The following is a 19,764-nucleotide window of genomic DNA, read 5'->3' as shown; positions in this document are numbered from 1 at the left end:
CTGCAAAATACCTGCAGGCCTATGTGAGGGTGGGACTTCTGTGAAAATCAGGAAGGAGGTTGAGGCCACATTTGGTCAGCAGCAGGACAGAGATAAAGCATCCCCGAAACACAGAGCAAAGAACTAGGATTCGGAAGAGTTGGGAAGCAGGAATCAGTGAGAGCTATGAGACCATAAACCTTCCTGGAACTTGCAGACATCTTGGGAAGGACATGGGACTTTCCCAAGGATGTGGAATTAAAATTAGAGGCAACTTTTATAGCTTTTAGGAGGCAGGGACCATCCTATTGATATCTGGGTTATAGAGTAATATTCTTATGTTAGAAATGAGGAGGTTGAGAGATTTAGGTAAAGGGCCCAGGACTGCTGAGAGCCAGGAAGCTCAGGAACAACCAGCTCCACGAGGTGGATGATGAGAAAGCAGATCCCAGGCTGCACTGGTGGAAACAGCATGTTCCAACCAAGGAGGGGGCGAGGGTGTCATGGAACCCTCTGTTCCTACCATCTGTGGTGCAGGGCATTCACTCTGAGCCTGGGTTTTGAGAAAGACATTGATAAACTGGAGTACGACCAGAGGTGGCACCCAGGATGAGATGAGATGAGATGAGATCATACAAAGGCCTGCTGCAGAAACAGGTTGCGTGAGCCAGGAGGATGGGACACTGGGCGGGGCGGGGGGTGCAGGAGAGGATGGTGGTGTCCTCAGTTACAGAGGGTGCCACAGAGAAAGAAGGAAACTCTGTAATTCTGTGGAAGTTTTGGGGGGGTGGTGGTGGGCAGGGGATTGGGTGAAGACCTAAGGGATGAATTTCAGGAAAGCAGATTTTAGCCCAACATAAGAAGGAACTTCATAAAGGAGGAACTTCCTAAATTAGAAAGAGCAGCAGCTACTTTGCAAGGTACCTACACTTAAATATGGCTTTTCAAAATCACTTCATATTTAATCTCCTCAAAACATACTCACAGAATGTAGAAAACTATAAAAGAGAAGATAGAAATCACTCCTAATCTCACCACCCAGAAAGAACCATAGCAATCACTTATAGCTTTGAAGTAGGTCAGGATATCCACCTATGATATATGTGTGAATGTGTGCGTGTACTTTTTAACCAATTGGGATCCTACCATGTGTATATGATCTATTTTCCGCTTAACATCATATTATGATTTTTCAAGTAATTGAAAATGTATTAGACTATTTCGATTATTGTATCATAAATTATTTAATCATTCTCCTATTACTGGATATGTAGGATTTTGTTTCCACTGTTGTAAATAACATTGCAGCTAACAGAAATCTTTACTGTCATCTTTGGTTCCTTTTTAAGGATAGAGCCCAAAAGGACATGGACATTTATGGCTTCAGCTACCTACTACCAAACTGCTTCCTAAAAAGGCTGTCCTGGTGTCTCTTTGTATCAGCAAAGCCTGCCCAACTCTTCCCATGCTTGCCAACATCACCTCAAGGTGATGCACTCATCACCTAAAAGAGCACTCACCCGTTTTCAGATGAGATTTGAGACCTCACTTTTCAGGAACACGCCTGTTATCTGCCTGCTTATGATAAACAAGGTACAGACTCTGTCCTGCGCACACACCCTGATACACACGCTAGTGTGTTCTTTGAAAATGCCGGCAATCCTTCCATACCTTGGAGAGTCTCAACCCAAATCCACCCTGTTGAGGACGACAGCCGCCCTCATCCTATCGCGGGATGCTTCTAGAGGCCTGGGTCTCAGGCCCAGTCAAGGTCACAAAGGGCATCTATCTAATGAGCAGGAGACTGGGTTCCATGGCTTTCAAGGCCCCTTCCAGTCCTGAAAAACCAATTGTACCATCTGCATGTACCACCTGGGAACTTGGGTATGTAAGAGGGTTGGGGAAACAGAGGAAGGGCAGGACAGGGGAAATCAGTGTTTCAGGGCAAATTGGAATAGAGCTAGGTGTTCTAGAAGGCAGCATGTGGTGATCCTTGCCCGCCCACCCTCCGCCCAGCACACCCTGTGCTCTCCAGGTCCCAGGAGCACCGGGAGATCACTTTTCTCTCTCAGGTTTCCCTGTTGGCTCTGACCTGGGCTCCCAGCCTTCTCTTGTAATTTGAGCTGGAATTGGGAATAAACTTCTCAAAGGAGGTAATTATCTGGGTGCCCTGACCTGGGCACCCCCAGTCACCTGTCCCTATCCAGCTGGCCTCTGACACTGACTGACTGCCCCTCAGGGCAGAAGGACGGGTGGATGGCTGCCAGGATGCTCCTTGGTTCCCAGCTTCGGAAATCACAGAGCAAAGGGGCCTCGTAGCCCTATGAATACTCCCGATATTCTTAATTTTTAGTGGCCTCATGCTGGGTCTCCAGACTCTCATTAAACTGGGAAACAGATGACAGTGGGATCCCGAGGCAGATACACCTCTCCTCCTCTTATACTTAAACTATTTTCACTGTTGTTATTTAATAGCTGCTGAGCACCAAGCCTGCCCAAGGTGGCCCTGGCAGAGGCAGCAGGAACTAGGGCATAGCTGAGATGCACGCTGTGTACTCGCCCCTCCCCGGCCCCACGACCACAGACGCCCACCCCCCTGAGGATCAGCCCCCAAATCTTACTTTCACCTCCAACCTCCTCTCTCCGCTCTCAGCCCCCCAGCCCTAGAATGTCACAGAGGGACCCAGCCTGCGACCTCACCCCTCTCCTGGCATTTTGCGTATGGTATGGATATGGGTACTTTGCTAATGAAATATAGCATGCCTATAGAAAAAGGAAAAAAATAATATGAAAACATCCATGTTTACTTTGACTGTATTTTCTTCTGATCTGTTTTAGAAGAAACATTTTAAAAAATAAGACATTCTGAGAACAGTTATATTGCCCTCCATGAGCCCACTGTCTCCTTCCTCAGACGTAAGCACTACCCTAAATATGGTGTTTATCATTCTCTTGCATGTTTTGATACTTTTGCTACATATGTATGTATCCAGAAACAATACAGGATACTGTTCTGCATGTTTTCAAACTTTATGCAAATGGTACCGTAACGTACGCGTCCTTCGGCAATGTGCTTTTTCCATTCAACATGTTTCAGTGACATGTCCAGGTTGATTTGTAAAGCTCTGGTTCATGCATTTCCTCTGCAGTATAGTATTTCATTGCAGGAATGTAACAGATTTAATTTATCCATATTGGTTTCTGTTCTTTTGCTATCACAAACACCGCTGCCATGACAATTCCTGTCTTGCACCTGTGCAAGAGTTTCTTTAAGGGATATACCTGCTGGAGCTCTTTTCTTAACATGCGTGTCTCCCCAGCAGGACACAGACCTGTCACCGTGTCCCCGGTGTCCAGCATGACGGAGGGCACGTGGAGCTCGGGAGAATCTGTTAAACTGAAGGGGTCCATGGCTCATCCGTTTCAGCCCTTTCACTTACATATGAGGAAACTGACATCCAGAGAAAGGGCATAAAACCATTCTGTGAGACAACTGGAACAGGAAACCCCAGGTCCCCTGCCCACCTTTCTAGCCTGATCCTTACCAGGCTCTGGGGAAGCTGGTGACTATCAGACAAATGATCCAAAGGAGAGAGGGAAGAGGCAGAGACCAGAATGATGCCTAAAGGGGTCACACCTGGACACCCAGCCTCCAGAGTGGGGTCTCACACCTGGACACGCCCCCTCCAGATGAGGCCGCCTCGGATCTGCATACCCAGCCCCCAGATCGAAGCCTGCCTTTTCTGTTTTCCCTTCCTCCTCCTAACCCAGTCCAGTGGAACAACCTGGAACAGGAAACCAGGAGACCCACATGGCATGGTCAAGAGATGCAGCGTGGGCTCTGGTGCCTGATGGCTTGGAATGGAGTCCCCACTCTACTTCTTACTAGCTGCACGGCCTTATGTGAGTTACCTCACCTCTATGTTCCTCATTTCCTTCATCTTTAAAATGGGGATGATAATTCTACCTACCTTATCATGATATTGGGAGGACTAAACAAGTTAGTTTGTATAACGCAATTTGAATAGTGCCTGGCACATGGCAGATGCTATGTGGTTTGTTTGTTTTTTAATTGAAGTATAGTTGATTTACAATATTGTATTAGTTTCAGGTGTACAGAAAAGTGATTCAGTTTTATATATATATATTTTTTTTTCAGATTATTTTCCATTATAGGTTATTACAAGATGTTGAATATTGTTCCCTGTGTTATACAGTAGATCCTTGCTGCTTATCTATTTGATGTTTAGTAGTTTGTGTCTGTTAATCCCATACTCCTAATTTATCCTCCCTTCAGTAACCTTAAGCTTGTTTTCTATGCCTGTGAGTCTATTTCTGTTTTGTATATAGATTCATTTGTAATCTTTTTTAGATTCCACATAAAAATGATATCATATAATATTTGTCTTTCTCTGTTGGACTTACTCCATTTAGTATGATCATTTCTAGGTCCATCCATGTTGCTGCAAATGGCATTATTTCATTCTTTTTTTATGGCTGAGTAATAGTCCATTTTGTGTGTGTGTGTGTGTGTGTGTGTGTGTGTGTGTGTGTGTAATACACACACATTCGTCTTAAACCAATCCTCTCTTGACGGGCATTTGGGTTGTTTCCATGTTTGGGCTATTGTGAATAGTGCTGCTACGATCATTGGGGTGCATTTACCTTTTTGAATTAGAGTTTTGTCTGGATACATGCACAGGAGTGGGATTGCTGGATCATATGGTATCTCTATTTTTAGTTTTTTAAGGAACCTCCATACTGTTCTCCATAGTGGCAAGGCAGGTACTATGTGTTTTATTATTACCTCCCCCTCCCCCAATTCCATACAACGAGTCAGTGCAGCGTCAATGCACTCTGCACAGCGTGGCCTCACCTGCCACTCTGACTCTGCTACCTGGCCAGAGAAAGGTATTTCTCTGAGCCTCAGTTTCCTCATTTGAAAGTAGGGCTGACACCACCTGTCACGAGAATAAAATGAGATCAAACAACACAAAAGGGCCTTGATGAGGTACACTCCTGAAATAGACCTGGAATAGTGGTCTCATGGTTTTATTTATCCAGTCATCTAACTGCCGGTGGAGCCAAGTATTTTCCCATTCTTCATGGGCCACAGACCATGAGGAAACAGAAAAGATATTCTGTCTTTAAAACATGAGGTCACAGCTGTGACCGTGCCTGGCACAGTGTCAGCCCAGTGGCTGAATAAATGCTGGCCCGCAGTGCTCCCTACTTCTGTTCCGAAGGTTTTCTTCTCTCAAGTAGAGGGGAAATTAGAGAGGCAGAAGAGTAATAGGAGAAATAAGAGAGGCAGCAGAGTAAGGTCACTGAACCTCTCTGAGCCTCTGTTTGCCCATCTGTAAATGGGGATAAGAGTTTCACACAGAATTGTTACAAGAGTCAAAGTGTCCTGTAAAGTCTAAAAGCACAATACAGATCTACTCACTAATATTATAAAGAGCCTGTCGAGCTTGCCTTAGATCCCCATACTGCTTAAACTGCGTGACGCTATGGGGCCTTTCTTCCCACAGGCCTTGCTGGCAAGCTCCTGCGTTCACCTTGCCAGTGCCCTGGCTTATGGGACAGCCCCCTGGAGAGGAGGCAGGAGAAAAAGAGGGAGTGTGGGGTGCAGGACAGAGGTTGCCTGCAGCCCACTGGCCTGAAGGAGGCCCAGTGATCATTCTTAGGAAATCTGAGGGTTGACTTGGGTTCCAGGAGGCTGAGCAGGGATGATCACCATGTTTCTGGGAACATCCTTAATCACTGAAGACCAACTCCCAAAAGTCCTTGCAGAACACTCCTTACTCAAAATCTTCAGTGGCTCCCCACTGCCCTTCCATTCCACGCACTCAATGCAGCTTCAACCACACCCCACCCTCAGATGGATCCCGGGCTGCAGCCAAACCTGGCTTTTCTCCCCCAAGAGCGCAGCCTTTGTTCTCACTGCTCCCAGATTTCACCCCCGTGGCCTCCTGTACACAGAACAGGGTTTTGCAACCCAGTTGCTCACCAGATGCACCCAGGGGGCTTTCACAAATACAGATGCTTGGGTCTTCCCCCAGCGATCCTTACTTAATTGTTTGGGGTGGGGTCTGGCCATTGGTGTTTTTTTTTAAAAAGCTCCCCAGGTGGTTCTAAAGTTGTGAGCTGACAGGTCTAGAGCAGTCTCCCCTGCAGGAGCCCCGCCTGCCAAAACATCCATCCTCTAGGACCCATGGGAAATGCCACCTTACACAATGTCTGCGCTCATCATAGAAGACGGGGCTCCCGCCTCTGAGCCCCCAGAGGCTGTGTGTTTCCTCATCACGCTCTGCCTCATGTTGGGATCACCTGTGTCCCAAGTTCATCCTACCTGTCAGACAGCAAGTCCCCTGAAGATAAGCAGATCATCCCCCACATCCTCCATGCTTCTGTTTACCCTTTTTGAACCGAATAGGCCTCACTAAATAGTGATCCATCCAAAACTGTCCATGAAATTCAGAACATGTGGGCCACCCATATTCCGACCCGGAAGACGAAGAGGGAACGAGCAGTTGTCCTCTTTGCTCAGGAGAAAAGGCCCAGACCTGAACACTCACCCAGACACACTTCTGACCTAGATGCTCCCGTGGCTATGCTCTTTCCCATGGACAGAGGGCCAAGGTGTCTGCCCCGGTCTCCACTCTGGGGTGTTTCTGAGGGTCTAGATTCTAGGTGAATCTCTCACCCCTCTCCACAGGCAAAGAAGGGTGAGGGTGAGTATATATGTTTGTGTCGTCAATATGTACAAGTTACACCGTGCATATTATTCATATACATACGCACATATGTATTATAATTAAAATGAGTTTCTTTGGTGTGCGGGAAGAGGATCTTCTCCAAATCCCTTGAGATCCTCAAGCAAAGAACCTTGGGAATCACTGTCTAATAACACAGCATCTTGCACACAGGAAGTGCTTAAAAAACATTTGCTAGATTAAATAATGAATTGAAAATTCAACCAACTGACTGTTGCTTATGCCAACACAGCCATCTAGAGAGATTCAGGGGATGAAGTCAACCTAAGACATGGCATTGCCAGGAATAGCCTGATGGAGTTTACGTCTCTTCCTGTAACCCATCGGGCTTCGCACAACTGCTTGCCTCGGCCTATGTCAGGAACAGCAGGCTCTGGAATATTCTAGATACAAGCCCTTTCCTTTTCTGTGTCCCATTCTGAAGGGCGGTGAAGAGGCACCCCTGCCATGTGCTCTCAGAAGGGATTCCTTTGCTTCACAAAGTCCAAGAGCCCACCGGACCACCACACAGAGGACAAAGGTCATCTGATGCCTGGCTGCCCAATGCCGCTCACTGTCATAGGCTTCTGTCTCCCACTCTGTCATCTGCTTCCCAGATGCTGGGAATCTGACGGTCCAGATTCTGGCAGATTCCAGGTCCCTAAAGATACGCTCTGACCTTGAAATGGAGGGGGGCGGGGGGGTCTCCATGTGTGAGAGGAAAACACTCCCAGTTTCCAGGAAGCCTCTGAGCCCCACTGCCCTCTGTACTGGAAGGCAGGGGGCTGTTCCCGGTTCCAACTGGCTTTGCATTCCACTGCAAAAGGCAGGCTCGGCAGCCCCAAAAGACACATGCCTAAACTCCTGAGAATTCTGCACACAGCAAGATGACAGGTAGACTACAAAAGCCAAGGTTATAATGTTAGGGAGTGGGCTTCAGCCATGCAGGGTAACACGAAGGACTTACCCTGCCTCTGACCCGGTATGAGAGTTGTCTCCTAACTTTCCTAACCTGTGCCCTTCACCCTGAAGGCCAAGTGACCTCCAGGGTAATGAGAGCTAAGCCCATCCCCCTGTATATTCCTGGATGCTCACCCTATATACTCACACCTGGACACTCACTCCTATACACTCACTCCATGATGTTCACCCCTAGATGCTCACCCTGGATACTCACTCCTATATACTCACCCCTGGATGCCCACAATTGGATGCCCACTCCTGGATGCTCACCTTTATATACACACGAGGTAATGCTCACACCTGGACACTCACTCCTGGAATCTCACTCCTCACAGAGAGACCTTCCAGGTCTCAAGAAGAAGATGACTAATCCTGGGCAGTTAATCATGTGTCTGCTCAGAACTAGGAAAAACTGAAAACCTACAGATAGAGAAAGGATCTATATGTAGAAAGTAGATCTATATAGAAATATATAAACTATACATAAAAGATGTTTTCCCTGTAGAGAAAAAGTACATAATTTCTATTCCTCTCATGTGAGGAAACTGAAGCTCGGAGAGGTTAAAGGACTTAACTAAGGTCACATGGCAAGGAAGGAGCAAGACGGGATTTGAGCCCAAGTATCTCTGAGGCCAGAGCCCACACCCTTTCAGCTTTGCTACACAGCTTCCCTCCACCAAAAAGGGGCTGCAAGTAGGTCCTGCTGATGTGGGGCATCGCAGGAGCAAATGAAAGCTTTATTCTAGCAGCCAAAGAACCACATCCTTCCCTTCATTTATTTTTTTTTATATATATATAAAATATATATTTATTTATATATATATATATTTATATATATATATTTTTTTATATAAAAAAATAAAAAAATAAAAGAAAATAAAATAAATTACTTCCCTTCATTTAAATCCATCTCATTTACAACCTAATCTAAGGGTCGGTCACCTTCCTGGTTAAACACTCCTCCAGGTACTCAACAATCATTGTCTGAGCACCTACTATGTGCTGGCACAGTGAGGCTTGTGGCGTGATGAATACCAGCTCCCCTCCCAACACCACCGCCATCCAGCTCTGGCCTCTGCTCTGCCGGGTCCCACATGGTTCCCGCTTTTGCGGCGAAGTCTCACTGATACGCAACAGAGTTCAAAATCACAGGCTTGGCAGGAAGTGCCATCTATACATAGCTCTACCACTCTGTAAGCACCGTTGGCTTCTTCTGAATAAACGCTACCCTACATTAAATGCCAGAATCTGGCGAGCAATACTGCATGTTTGCAATGAGATTGAGAACTAAAGGCAAGATTGATTCTGATGTGAGCACCAGCAAAGCAAATGGGTTTTTGAAAACCCTATAATTTCCCTGCAACCCTTGACTTCACTAAACACACATTTTTAGACTACAGCACAGTTAGGTAGGCATTAAACAAAAATGAGGTAGTCTAATGATGATTTATGTGTAGGATAACCTTCTATAAAGAATTCTGCTCTAATTTCAGGGTAACTTACAGAGGTGCCAACTTTACGAAACAATGCCGCTTGTTCTGCGTCCACTGCCATGGTGTGATCCCAGGGCAGAGTGTTTGCCTGCAATTGTCTTAAATCTCCTGAAATTCACCCAGTGGGTGCTCTGGAAATGCAGCACCTGCCATGAACTAAATGGAAAAGCAAAACATGACACATACGTATGCCTCCAGAGGCACCTGTGAACACAGACATTTCTGCTTGACTGAGGAGCCGCAGCTGATAGTTCTGGAACCAACCAACTGGCAAGCAAATGCAGAGCAGGCCGCCCACCGGGAGACTGGCAGAGGTGCTGAGGAGCTGTGGGCATGCACTCCGGGTGGGGCCTCAAGAGCTCCTGGATGCAAGCATCAAACTGGAGATCTGGTACCCACCTCCCTGGCTGTGTAAACTTGGGAGGGCCCTTCAGCTCCCCCAAGCCTTGGCTTCCCTGCCTATTAAGTGAAGTTAAGAATGTGTCACCCTCAGATGGGGTTGGAAGGGTTCAATAAGATGCTGCCTGTGAATCTGCTTTATAAACCAGAAAGCACTATATAAGTGAAAGATGACACAGGCATCAGGGAACAGCTGCGAGGTGGCCCAGGTCACCTCTAAGAGCTGAAATCAAACCTCTCTGGGCTCAGATCCTGCCACACCACATGGCCTTGGGCAGGTGACCAGCTTCTCTGCCTCAGGCTCCTCTTCTGCAAAATGGAAATAATAATACCACCTAGTACGTAGCGCACTTATGAAGATGAAATGAAATGACTTGTGAAAAGCACTTACCACATAAGAGCTCAATAACTGATCACTTATTTTCTTACTATTATTATCACTAAGATTATCATTTCAATTTAGGAAATCTGACTTAGGAGAGAATTCCTTTGCTGCTTCTGAATGCTTCCTTGTAATCTCTAACCTGCAAAGCATGTGTTAAGGCATTAGAAGGTGGGATTTTTCTCTCTGCCCTCCGAGGAGGAAGACGAGGCTCCCTTCCCCATCAAAGCAAACAATAAGCAAATACCACCAGCAACATTAAGGGCCAGCTGCCTTTTCCTCTCTACAACTGCCTTGATGAGAGAAATAGTAATTGTCATGAGTACCTGGGACAGCCCTCATGCCGGAGTCACTAAAGTATGTTACAAAGAAAGAGCTTGGGTTTTAGGGACAGAAGCTCTGGGTCTAAGCACAGGCTCTGCCACTGAGAAGCTGTGTGCCCTGGAGCAAATTGCTTGGCCTCCCTGAATCTCACTTCTTTACACCTAAGGATGGGGGTAGCACGCCCCCCTCACAGGGTTAAGAGAAGAATTCAATGGGATGACATCCAGGTGCCTGTCACAGGGCCCTGCATACACGTATGTCTTACTACGTATTTATCTGCTCTTTTTCTGACTTTTCTTCTAAATGCGCAAGTCCTTGAACCTCACTGTGTCGTCGGTTTCCTCATCTGTAAAATGGGGAAGGGCATAGGGGTTCCTGTGAGGAGCCAACGAGATCACCTAAAAGCACCTTATCAACTGTATAGTGTTATTATTGAACCAGGGTTTGAGCCTGAGCTGATGAGACCCAGGTGGTTTGTAGAGTCGATCTTTGCTGTGTTGGTACCGAACCCCACCCCTTCGTTCCTTCCTCAACATAATTCTGATCAGGTACCATGCAAGGCACAAGTGAATACAGAGATTAATAATACTACAGTCGTTTTGTTTCTCTCGTTCTGCCCAGATATCATCATGGCCCATATGAGTTAAAAACACCACAGTGGTCATAGGTCTGACCCCAGCTGTTTATGGCTTTCTCAGGATCACGTTTAGGGGAAGCCATTCTCCATTCTGTGATTCCACTACCACCACTCCTCTGGGAGGCTGTGTCCCTGGCCGACCCGTGTCCTGCCTCTAGCCCCGTGTCCTGCCTCTAGCCCCGTGCCCAGACAGGGGAGCACGGCCCAGGGTTGGACCATGGCATGAAGCTGGGTGGGCAATTTCCCTGCTGAGTTTAGTCCACTCTTTCTCCATCTGAGAATTCAAGTCTCCCCAGAGGCCTAACTTTCATCTAAAGGATTCTGGGTGCAGTAGGTTTCACTGTCCCCATTTCACAGGTGAAAAAAACCAAGGCCTTGAAAGTAACTTGCTCAAGGTCACCGATTAGGACCAGCAGACTCCATAGCCCAACTTCTTTCTGCTACACCCCCCTACCTCTACCTCTTCCGTAAATTGTCTGCTCGTATCTGTCACCCAATTTTTTATTGTGTTGTCTTTTTCTTGTTGATTTTCAGCAGTTTTTAAAAATATATATATATATTCTGTATATTGATTTTTTATGAGACAACATAGTACAGAGCTCAGGAGCACAAATAATGGAGTCTGGATGAAAAGTTTAAATTGCAGGGGCTTCCCTGGTGGCACAGTGGTTGAGAATCCGCCTGCCAATGCAGGGGACACGGGTTCGAGCCCTGGTCTGGGAAGATCCCACATGCCGCGGAGCTACTAGGCCTGTGAGCCACAACTACTGAGCCTGCGCGTCTGGAGCCTGTGCTCTGCAACAAGAGAGGCCACGATAGTGAGAGGCCCGCGCACCGCGATGAAGAGTGGCCCCCGCTTGCCACAACTAGAGAAAGCCCTCGCACAGAAACGAAGACCCAACACAGCCAAAAATAAATAAATTAATTTAAAAAAAAAGAAAACTTTAAAAAAAAAAGTTTAAATTGCAGCTCTACTGCTTAATAACTTTAGGCAATTCACTTAGCTTCTTTGTGCCTCGGTTTGTTCATCTCTAATATGGGGAATGATTATCCCCTCAACTTCAGATTGCTGTGAAGGTTAAATGAGCTACACATGTAAAATGCTTAGAACAGAGCCTGGCAACTTAGTAAGTTCTCCATGATCATTAGTCATTATTATCAGGTTGCCTCTTTTTTTTTCCCTAGAACTAGATAGAACCTTTATGAATTAAATGTCCTGGCATCCTTTCCAGACTTCTCTCTCACCACTTCTACTTACCCTCCAGCCAGGTCACTCCATCCTCCCCTTTCCTGCTTGCCTTTCCCCGCGCTGTCACCTCACCCAACGTGCTATTTCTGCTCCAAGGCCCCCCTCCCCTTCATGAGCCTTGCTGGGCTGCCATCATCAGAAAGAATCCCAGCCTCCTGGGGATCTCTTCTTGGGAGGATACTATAACCCCTAGATAGGAGCTGCTGAAGGGAAGAAACAGGTCATGGTCAAGTTTAATTCCTCTGCAAGGCATGAGACTCTGCCTAGCACCCATTTGTTAAATTGCCTTGAGCACATCATTTATTTCATATCAGCACACTGACCATCCCAGCCCATTTTCTCCATGCCCCTAAGTAGTCAAGAGCTGAGATCCCCAATTTTGCATCTAAACAACAGAGTGTCACAGGAGGAACCCACAGAAGTGGTCGCTGTCAAGGTAGCTCTGAAGCAGCTCGGTGTAATGGAGACCAAGGACCACCAAGTCTAGATCTTGCAATGCCACCAATTTTCCACGTGACCTTAGGCAGTCTTCCTTCCTTCCTGCCACAGGGCAGTCCAGCAGGGGGAAAAGAGACTGTCATTTCATCACCAACATTAATCATCTTTTCTGAGCACTGGAGCGGAAAGGGGTCTGAATGAAATACAGTTCCTGCTCTTGATGATTAGACATTCTCATAGCGGGAATAACACAGATTTTAAAATATTACAGGACAAAATACGATTAGTGTCTTCAGCAAGGAACTGATAAATTTTGGAGGGAGTTCAGAAAAGGATCCCCTGGAAGGAGGTTAATCTGGGTGATTTTTAAATCCATTCTTAGCAGAAATTGGGAAAGACATCATGGGGGGGAAAAGGGGGTATTTGAACCAGACTTTAAAAGATGGGAAGGTTTTAAACAAAGAAGGAAAGACGTCCAGTGGTTTTAAAAAAAAAAAAAAAAAAGCACCCCATGAGTAGTTAAGGTACTGTGCCCTGAGAATGAGCAGGAGAGAAGGGGGAAGGGGCGTAAGAGGGCATTGGTCTGGGCCTGAGTTTCTTTATCAGTAAATGAGGCTGGACCACGTGACCTCCAAGGCCCTTCTAGCTCTGACAATCAGTGACTCCATTCATCTGTAGCCTACACGTGTCCAACTGGTTTCCAAGCACCACCTGGGCTCTCTCTCATCTGTGCCATCCCCTGTCCAAGTTGGTGGAGGCTCATGGGATCAAAGTAGTTTTAATATCAGCTGGAGCAAAATGCAATTAATACGTTGACGCTGCATTCCAAAGCAAACCAAGATCATATTTGATTGCTTGCTGTGCTGGAATTATCCATCCTTGCCCATCAGAGCTGACAACATGAATGGAATCCTAAATTCCCAGATCAGACCAACTTTGTGTCTCCCACTGGGCCCAAGACAGAGCCAGTGCCCAATAAAACCTCCTTGTTAGAATGACTGCTCACTGATCTTTCAGCTGGAGAGCTGTTGACCTTCAGAAAAGCCAAAGCCTCTGGTCACTGCACACAGAGCCAGAGGCCAGGGCAAGGGCTGGTGACATGTTTCTGTCCCCGAGCAAGTGCAGGAGACAGGACAGGCCCTCCTCCTATGTTGGAATAGTCCGTTCCTAATGAGGAAACTGCTCTGGAGAGGCAGCAGGGAATAGAGCAAGCTGGAGGACCCCAGCTCAAACCCAAGCCACTTATTAGCTGTGTGGCCTTGGCTAATTTGCTTAACTTCCCTGGGCCTCACTGTTCTCATTTATAAAAACTGGAAAAACAAACAAACAAACAAACAGCTATCTTAAAGGGTTATTGTGAGGATTAGAGATAATATATGTAGAATGCCTAACACAAAAGAGGTCTCAGTACATGATAAATATTATCATTAATCTTGTTATTATTATTATAACAGGTGCTGTGAGGGCCCTGGGGATAAGGAGATGCAAAAGATGGAGTTGTACACCCTCCTGCAGCAGACAGACAGAAACAACAGCCTCTAACGTGAGACACCGTGAAGTAAGTGCTCCAGGAATGGAACCAGAGGACTGATAGGTCTGCTGGAGGCTTACGTAAAACTTCGTGGAAGGGGACACACGTGAACCAAGTTTAAAGGACAGAAGAGGAGTACAGTATCAATAAGAAGAAGAGGGGATCAGTGCAGACCAGGCAGAGGAGACGCAAGACCAAATGCACAGAGGTACGAAGACCCACGAGCAATTTGGAACCCTGGGGACATTTAGGGAGGTGGGTGATGGGTGGCGGGCTCACTGCCTTCCCACCTATGGTCCGGGAGCCCTGCCCACTTTTCTGAAAGGACCCCTCTGGCCAGTTTCTCCTTGCTCCTGCTTCTCCCCTCCCCCAACACAGAGTGTCCCCAGTGCACTCCCAACCTGGCCAAGGCAGTATGACAACCCAGCAGTCAAGAGCCCCATTCGCTTAGACAAGGGAGCTGCTCCAGGCTTGTCTTCCACAGCACTGGCAGATACATCTGGCCCGCATCTGAGCAGTGTCCAAAACTCCCCACTGGGGCCCAGACAGCCAGTCAGGATGCTGGGGAAGAGCATGCTGGGAAATTCCCACAAGGAGCCTGCATCTATATAATCAGGTCTGGTGGAAATTAAAAGCTATTAGGAACAGGGCCGGATTTATCTTTATATCCAATAACATGCATTGTAATGGTGATCATGCAGATGGGAAATTAAACCACATCCCGGCTTCACCGGAGGCCTTAATTTTAATTTATGTCTATGCACAGCCCTTTGCCCTATTATCCCCCATCCCACTCGCTCTGGAGAGCCAGTTTACCTCCAGACCAGGTCTCCCGGGAGAGAAGTAAGGGGTAGGAGTCTGTCAGCTCATAGGTGAGAGACTCTGTGCTTTTACACACACATCTCTGAATAGCCCGATGGGAGGAAGTTGATCAGCTTGGGGGGCAGGCAGGAGGAGGAAGAGAGGGGCAGTAGGTGGTTCTGAGAAAGGTAGCACTTTGGGCTGTCTCTCCAGCCTCTATCTACCCTGCGAAAAGCACAGCCCAAAAGCGGCACAGAGTTTCAGCGGAGGCTCCAGGAGGCTTGCCTGCCCTCCCAATGTGGGCAGCTGGGAAGGCCAACCCGTGAGCCAATACCCAACTCATGGAGCTTGCTTAGGCCCCGAGCCTCTAAGTCCTTCCAAACCCCCTCAGAGAGGCAGACCATTCACAGGGGCCTGCAGCCACCCCATCGGGCCCCTCCTCCCAGGGCACCCGCCCTCCCCAAGGAGTTGTCTCCTGGGCCCTGATTGGCCCACGTCAGCCTCCGTTCCTCCTCCTGCTCTCTCACACCTGCTCCTGCTGGCCCTGTGGTTGGCGGATGATCTGAGCCCAGCCCAGCAGGCCCAGAGATCAAAGTCAACACCGTTCTCCCCGCTCCAGAAGCTGCCCCTGAAGAGTCAGAGGAAAGTCACTCAGGCTCCTAAGTGCTTCCTTAACCTCAAGGTGACCTCATCATTAAATCTCCCCCCGCCGTGAGAAGCTGCCATCCAACATCCCAGCCAAAACACACACGCACACACACACACACAGGGCAGTGTGGTATGGATAGCAGAGAATCCTATTTTTATGAAAAAAAAAAATCAATAAACAATTTGCATTTTCCAACATTAAAGCCTGGAGCAGGTGGGCCCAAGTTCTGGCCCTTCATCTTTAGAGCCTGGAGGATGTAAAACTCCACTCCCTCTGGTTCTCATGAATTCCTCTGGGAGGGTGTTAGGTGGATTCATGTGCTTTAGAAAGTCCATCCCTGGATCTAAAACGTAGCTGTAGAGGGATCTAGAATGATTTTGGATGGGGCTGGAGGGCTGGGCAGGGGAGGAAACTTCTCCAAGGCTAAAGGAAAGGAAGAGGTTCTACAGAACCAACGTGTAACAGAGCCCTGCAGATTAGCGTCCAGCCCACTTCCCTGATAATTATGTCCTTTGGGGCCACCAGCCCAGGCTTGACATCAAAGACAGCCCTGAAGCACCAACTAACTACAGTGAGTCTGGGGGAAGCTCACTGCCTCCACACAGGAGCCAGGTTAATCTTCGTCTCTCCTGTCTGAGCTGAGCTTCTAACTACCCGATGCCCACTGCACCCAGCCTTATCCCAATGCCTCCCATATTCTTTCAGAACTCTCCTGATCGTCCATCACGCGCCCACTGAACATTTGGTGAGCATTTGTCCTGGGGGTGCAAGGCAGTGCGTCAGGAGCCTAGGGATGTGTGCCCTAAAACAACCCAGGTCCCACCCTTGGGAAACTCAGTCTAGTGGGGGACACAGACCCTGCTACACAGAAATACACACACCTAAACAGGACTCGGCAATACAAAGAGGGGCGCGCTCCCATCCCCCCGAGAGTCATCGTCACAGCCCCAGCCCATCCTCAGTGTGTGGCGGGCAGTGTTTGAAACATTTGACATATATGAACTCCTTTCATTGTTACTTGAACCCAAGGAAGTAGGCCAATCATCACCCCTATTTTATTATCACTGGGGAAACTGAGGCACCAAGGAGGTAAAAGACTTGCCCAGAGGAGTGAGTTTCAAGCCCAGGCAGTCTGATCTTAGATTCTGGGCTCGTAATCACTACACTTGACTTAGTTCTTCCCTACAAACCAGCATTGACTTTTTCGCTTTCCTGAGGCCAAGGCTCTCCTTGCCTAGAGCACACAGTCTCCCTTGTACTCAGAGTGACACTTCATAGGATACATTTGTGCAGGTCCCGGGAGGTGGTCCTGTGCGGGAGTTCAGGGCATAGGCAGAAAGAACAGACCTGGGTCCAGCCCTGCCCTCTGCGTGATAACATGTGTGACCCAGAAGTCCCTTTACTTTTTTGAGCCTCAGTTTCCTCTTCAGTTAAGTGGAAGGGGAAAAAAATACACTTAGGGACTTTTTGTGAGGATAAAATGAGGTCACATATGAAAGTTTCTTAGCCCAGTGCCTGGCATAGAGGAAACACTCAAAAATTTATTATTATTGTTTTAATGAGTATAACTCTTGGTCCATAAACTCAGGTGTATAAGAAATATCACATGTCTTTATGCTCTTTACATCACCTTCCACGTGACTCTGTTGGAGAGACAGGACATTCAGTCCCCATCATTGTTGGCGGGTTCCCCAGGGACGTGGGTCTTGGGCTGTGCATCTCATGCCTCATTTGGACACAAGAACCCCGGCCTCAGTCCCAGACCCCAGGGAGCCACACACAGCCACCCCTCTGACGTCCGACCGCTTCCTCCCGCCATACCCTGTGAGCCGCCTACAGCACCACCCTGCCTCTGGCATCCAATGGTCTCCTGTCTGTTCACTGCCCTCAGAGGCTCTCCTCCCCGGCCAGAACACCCATCCTAACCTTTCCTGTTTGCTCACAAAAGGCAGGAAGAGCAGGTGTCTTCAAGTAGCTTCTGATTCCTGTCCAACTACAAGCTCTGAGACCAGGAGACATAACGGCCTGGCCATCGGCTTGGGACTGAGAGAAGGAAAAAGTTCCAAGAGCAAAACACAAATTAATGTCTCAGAAAAGTATCCTGCCACGTTGGCTGTCAAGGTGTTGAAGCGTTGGTTCGTCTCCTATAGCTCTACCTCAGAACCACTCAAGGAGATTTAAAACAGCTAGTGCCCAGGTTCTACTGCTAAAGATGCTGATTTGGGGTTGGGCCCAAGCACTGGTGTTTTTCAAAGAGCTCCCCAGGGGTTCAGTTGTGTAGCAGTATTAAGAATCCCAGCTTTATAGGTTTCATGCATAGAAGTCTGTCTTCTCCAACTAACCTGAAGACCTTGAGCAACTAGAACCATTTCATATGCCCAGCAATGGGCCATCAATGTTGGGGGGGCACTCAGGGAGCATCTGGTCAAGTGCCTCCATTTTACAGAAAGGAAAACCAAGGTCCTTGATGGAGAAAGGAAGAAAAAGTGTCAAGGCTGCTGCAATGTGCAGGGATGCAGGGAGAAATGCTGGCGTGATGGGAAAACCCCACAGTTTTGTAACTGGAAGCCTGGAGGTATTTTGAGGATCTGAGGTCCTCTCTTGAGATTTCCAGACCTGTTTTCCTGTTGAAGGGACAACCCTGCATAGGAACCAGTAATGAAGTGCCTTCAATCACGGCAGCTCTAACAAGGTGACCCTACAACATGGTATTAACCTCTTTTCGCAACACCTGGCACCTCTAGCGTGAGGCCGGCTAGAATTCTGATGGAGCGTCTAGGCAGCTCATGAAATAAAAGTCCCACACGCATGCTCGCTCAAGTTTGGTCCTCCGAGAATCCCAGGAACACGGACCACACACCAGCCCCTTATCGCTCCTCTCCCCACAGTCTTTCACAGATAAGGTCCTTCCAGCCTTGCCTCCCATCCCTAAGGCCAAGGGCAATCAAATAGCCGGTGGCCAGGAAAGACAGTGACCCCCCTCCTTGGGGGGAGCAGGACCACCCTGTGTTTGATGGGACCTTCACACACGCCACAGAGGCTGCTGGCACGTGGGTTTTCCCCACCCACATGGAGACGCACCAAGCCGAGACCAAAGACGCTTTTTTGCCAAAGCACCACCAGAACAATAAAAAACCACTTGCCAGGACCAACCTCAAGAGCTGGGTTAGCTCAACCACCAACTCAGTACTGCTGATTTTCCGCCCCCCACCCCCCAGCATCCCTGCCTATGAGGCCCCGCGGTCCTCTCTTACCTGGGATGATGGCGACTGTGTCTTTCTCCCAGGACACAACGCTAACGTATTCCTGCACTGAAGAAGGGATGAGGCACTTGAAGACGGCCACGCTTCCACGCATCGACCTTTGATCCTCCACCCGAACGGTGTAGGGTTCCCTGAAAACTGCAGACAGATTGCGGGGCGGAAGGAAGAGGGTGTCACAGGCTTGACTAGGACACGGTGGGGGGGCCTGCGAAAGCCACCTCTCAGCACCCCAGGCCACACTTCCTTCACCTCTTTTCCCACCTCCCGCTTGCCCCGCCCGGAAGTTCCTGCCAAGGTCTTATTCCTGCCTTCGCCAGCAACCTCCTTCCCACTCCACCAGACACCCGCTTTCCCGCAGAAATACCCAGCCTCCCTCTACAGGACAGTAAATCCAACTTCTAGCCTTTCCAATTTTGGTGAGTTTTAACAAAATGCATTAGATTGTTAGGGCCTGGAGGGCGGCACCTACGCCCTGCAATGGGATTGTATTCAACAAGGGCATGTGTGGTTTCTAAGCAAAAGCGCCGGAATCCCTCTAATTAAACCACATTTGATTTCCTACAGGATTCCTGGGCCCAGGGTGGTAAGAGTTTGGGCCACGATGACCATCATTTGCCAAAAGAAAAACTGTGACACATGATCTAAAAACAGATTTTTGTGCCACTTCAAAATGAAAGGCAGCCTGGGAAAATGTAGTTGACATACAGAACTTTCTGCAGGGCTCGGTGGTTTATAAGAACAATGGGAGAGAATACTTGACACAGTGATGATCTCTGAAAACACCGAACCCCAGAGACATGGGCGATTTCCAAGATCCTCCAAAACAAAGCATTCTTGCTGGTTTCTCCCACCCCCTGACACCGCCTACAGCCTGACCCCCAGTCTTGCCCCCAGCTTCAGC

The 19,764-nt window shown here is 48.1% G+C and overlaps 1 protein-coding gene across 1 annotated transcript in view; it reads right to left on the bottom strand.

The window, feature by feature from the left end:
- The window catches only part of DSCAML1 (DS cell adhesion molecule like 1), a 346,512-nt gene that overhangs the window by 308,226 nt on the left and 18,522 nt on the right, over positions 1 to 19,764 (bottom strand). Inside the window, exon 3 of the mRNA XM_082410986.1 lies at positions 18,855 to 19,001. Within this exon, the coding sequence (XP_082267112.1) occupies positions 18,855 to 19,001 (147 nt within the window). The remainder of the gene's footprint in view (positions 1 to 18,854; positions 19,002 to 19,764) is intronic.

Source organism: Balaenoptera physalus, assembly GCF_965194825.1.
Source record: "Balaenoptera physalus genome assembly, chromosome: 10".
NCBI lineage: Eukaryota > Metazoa > Chordata > Mammalia > Artiodactyla > Balaenopteridae > Balaenoptera > Balaenoptera physalus.
Note: the sequence above shows the minus strand (reverse complement) of the source record. Positions and strands in the feature narration are given on the sequence as shown.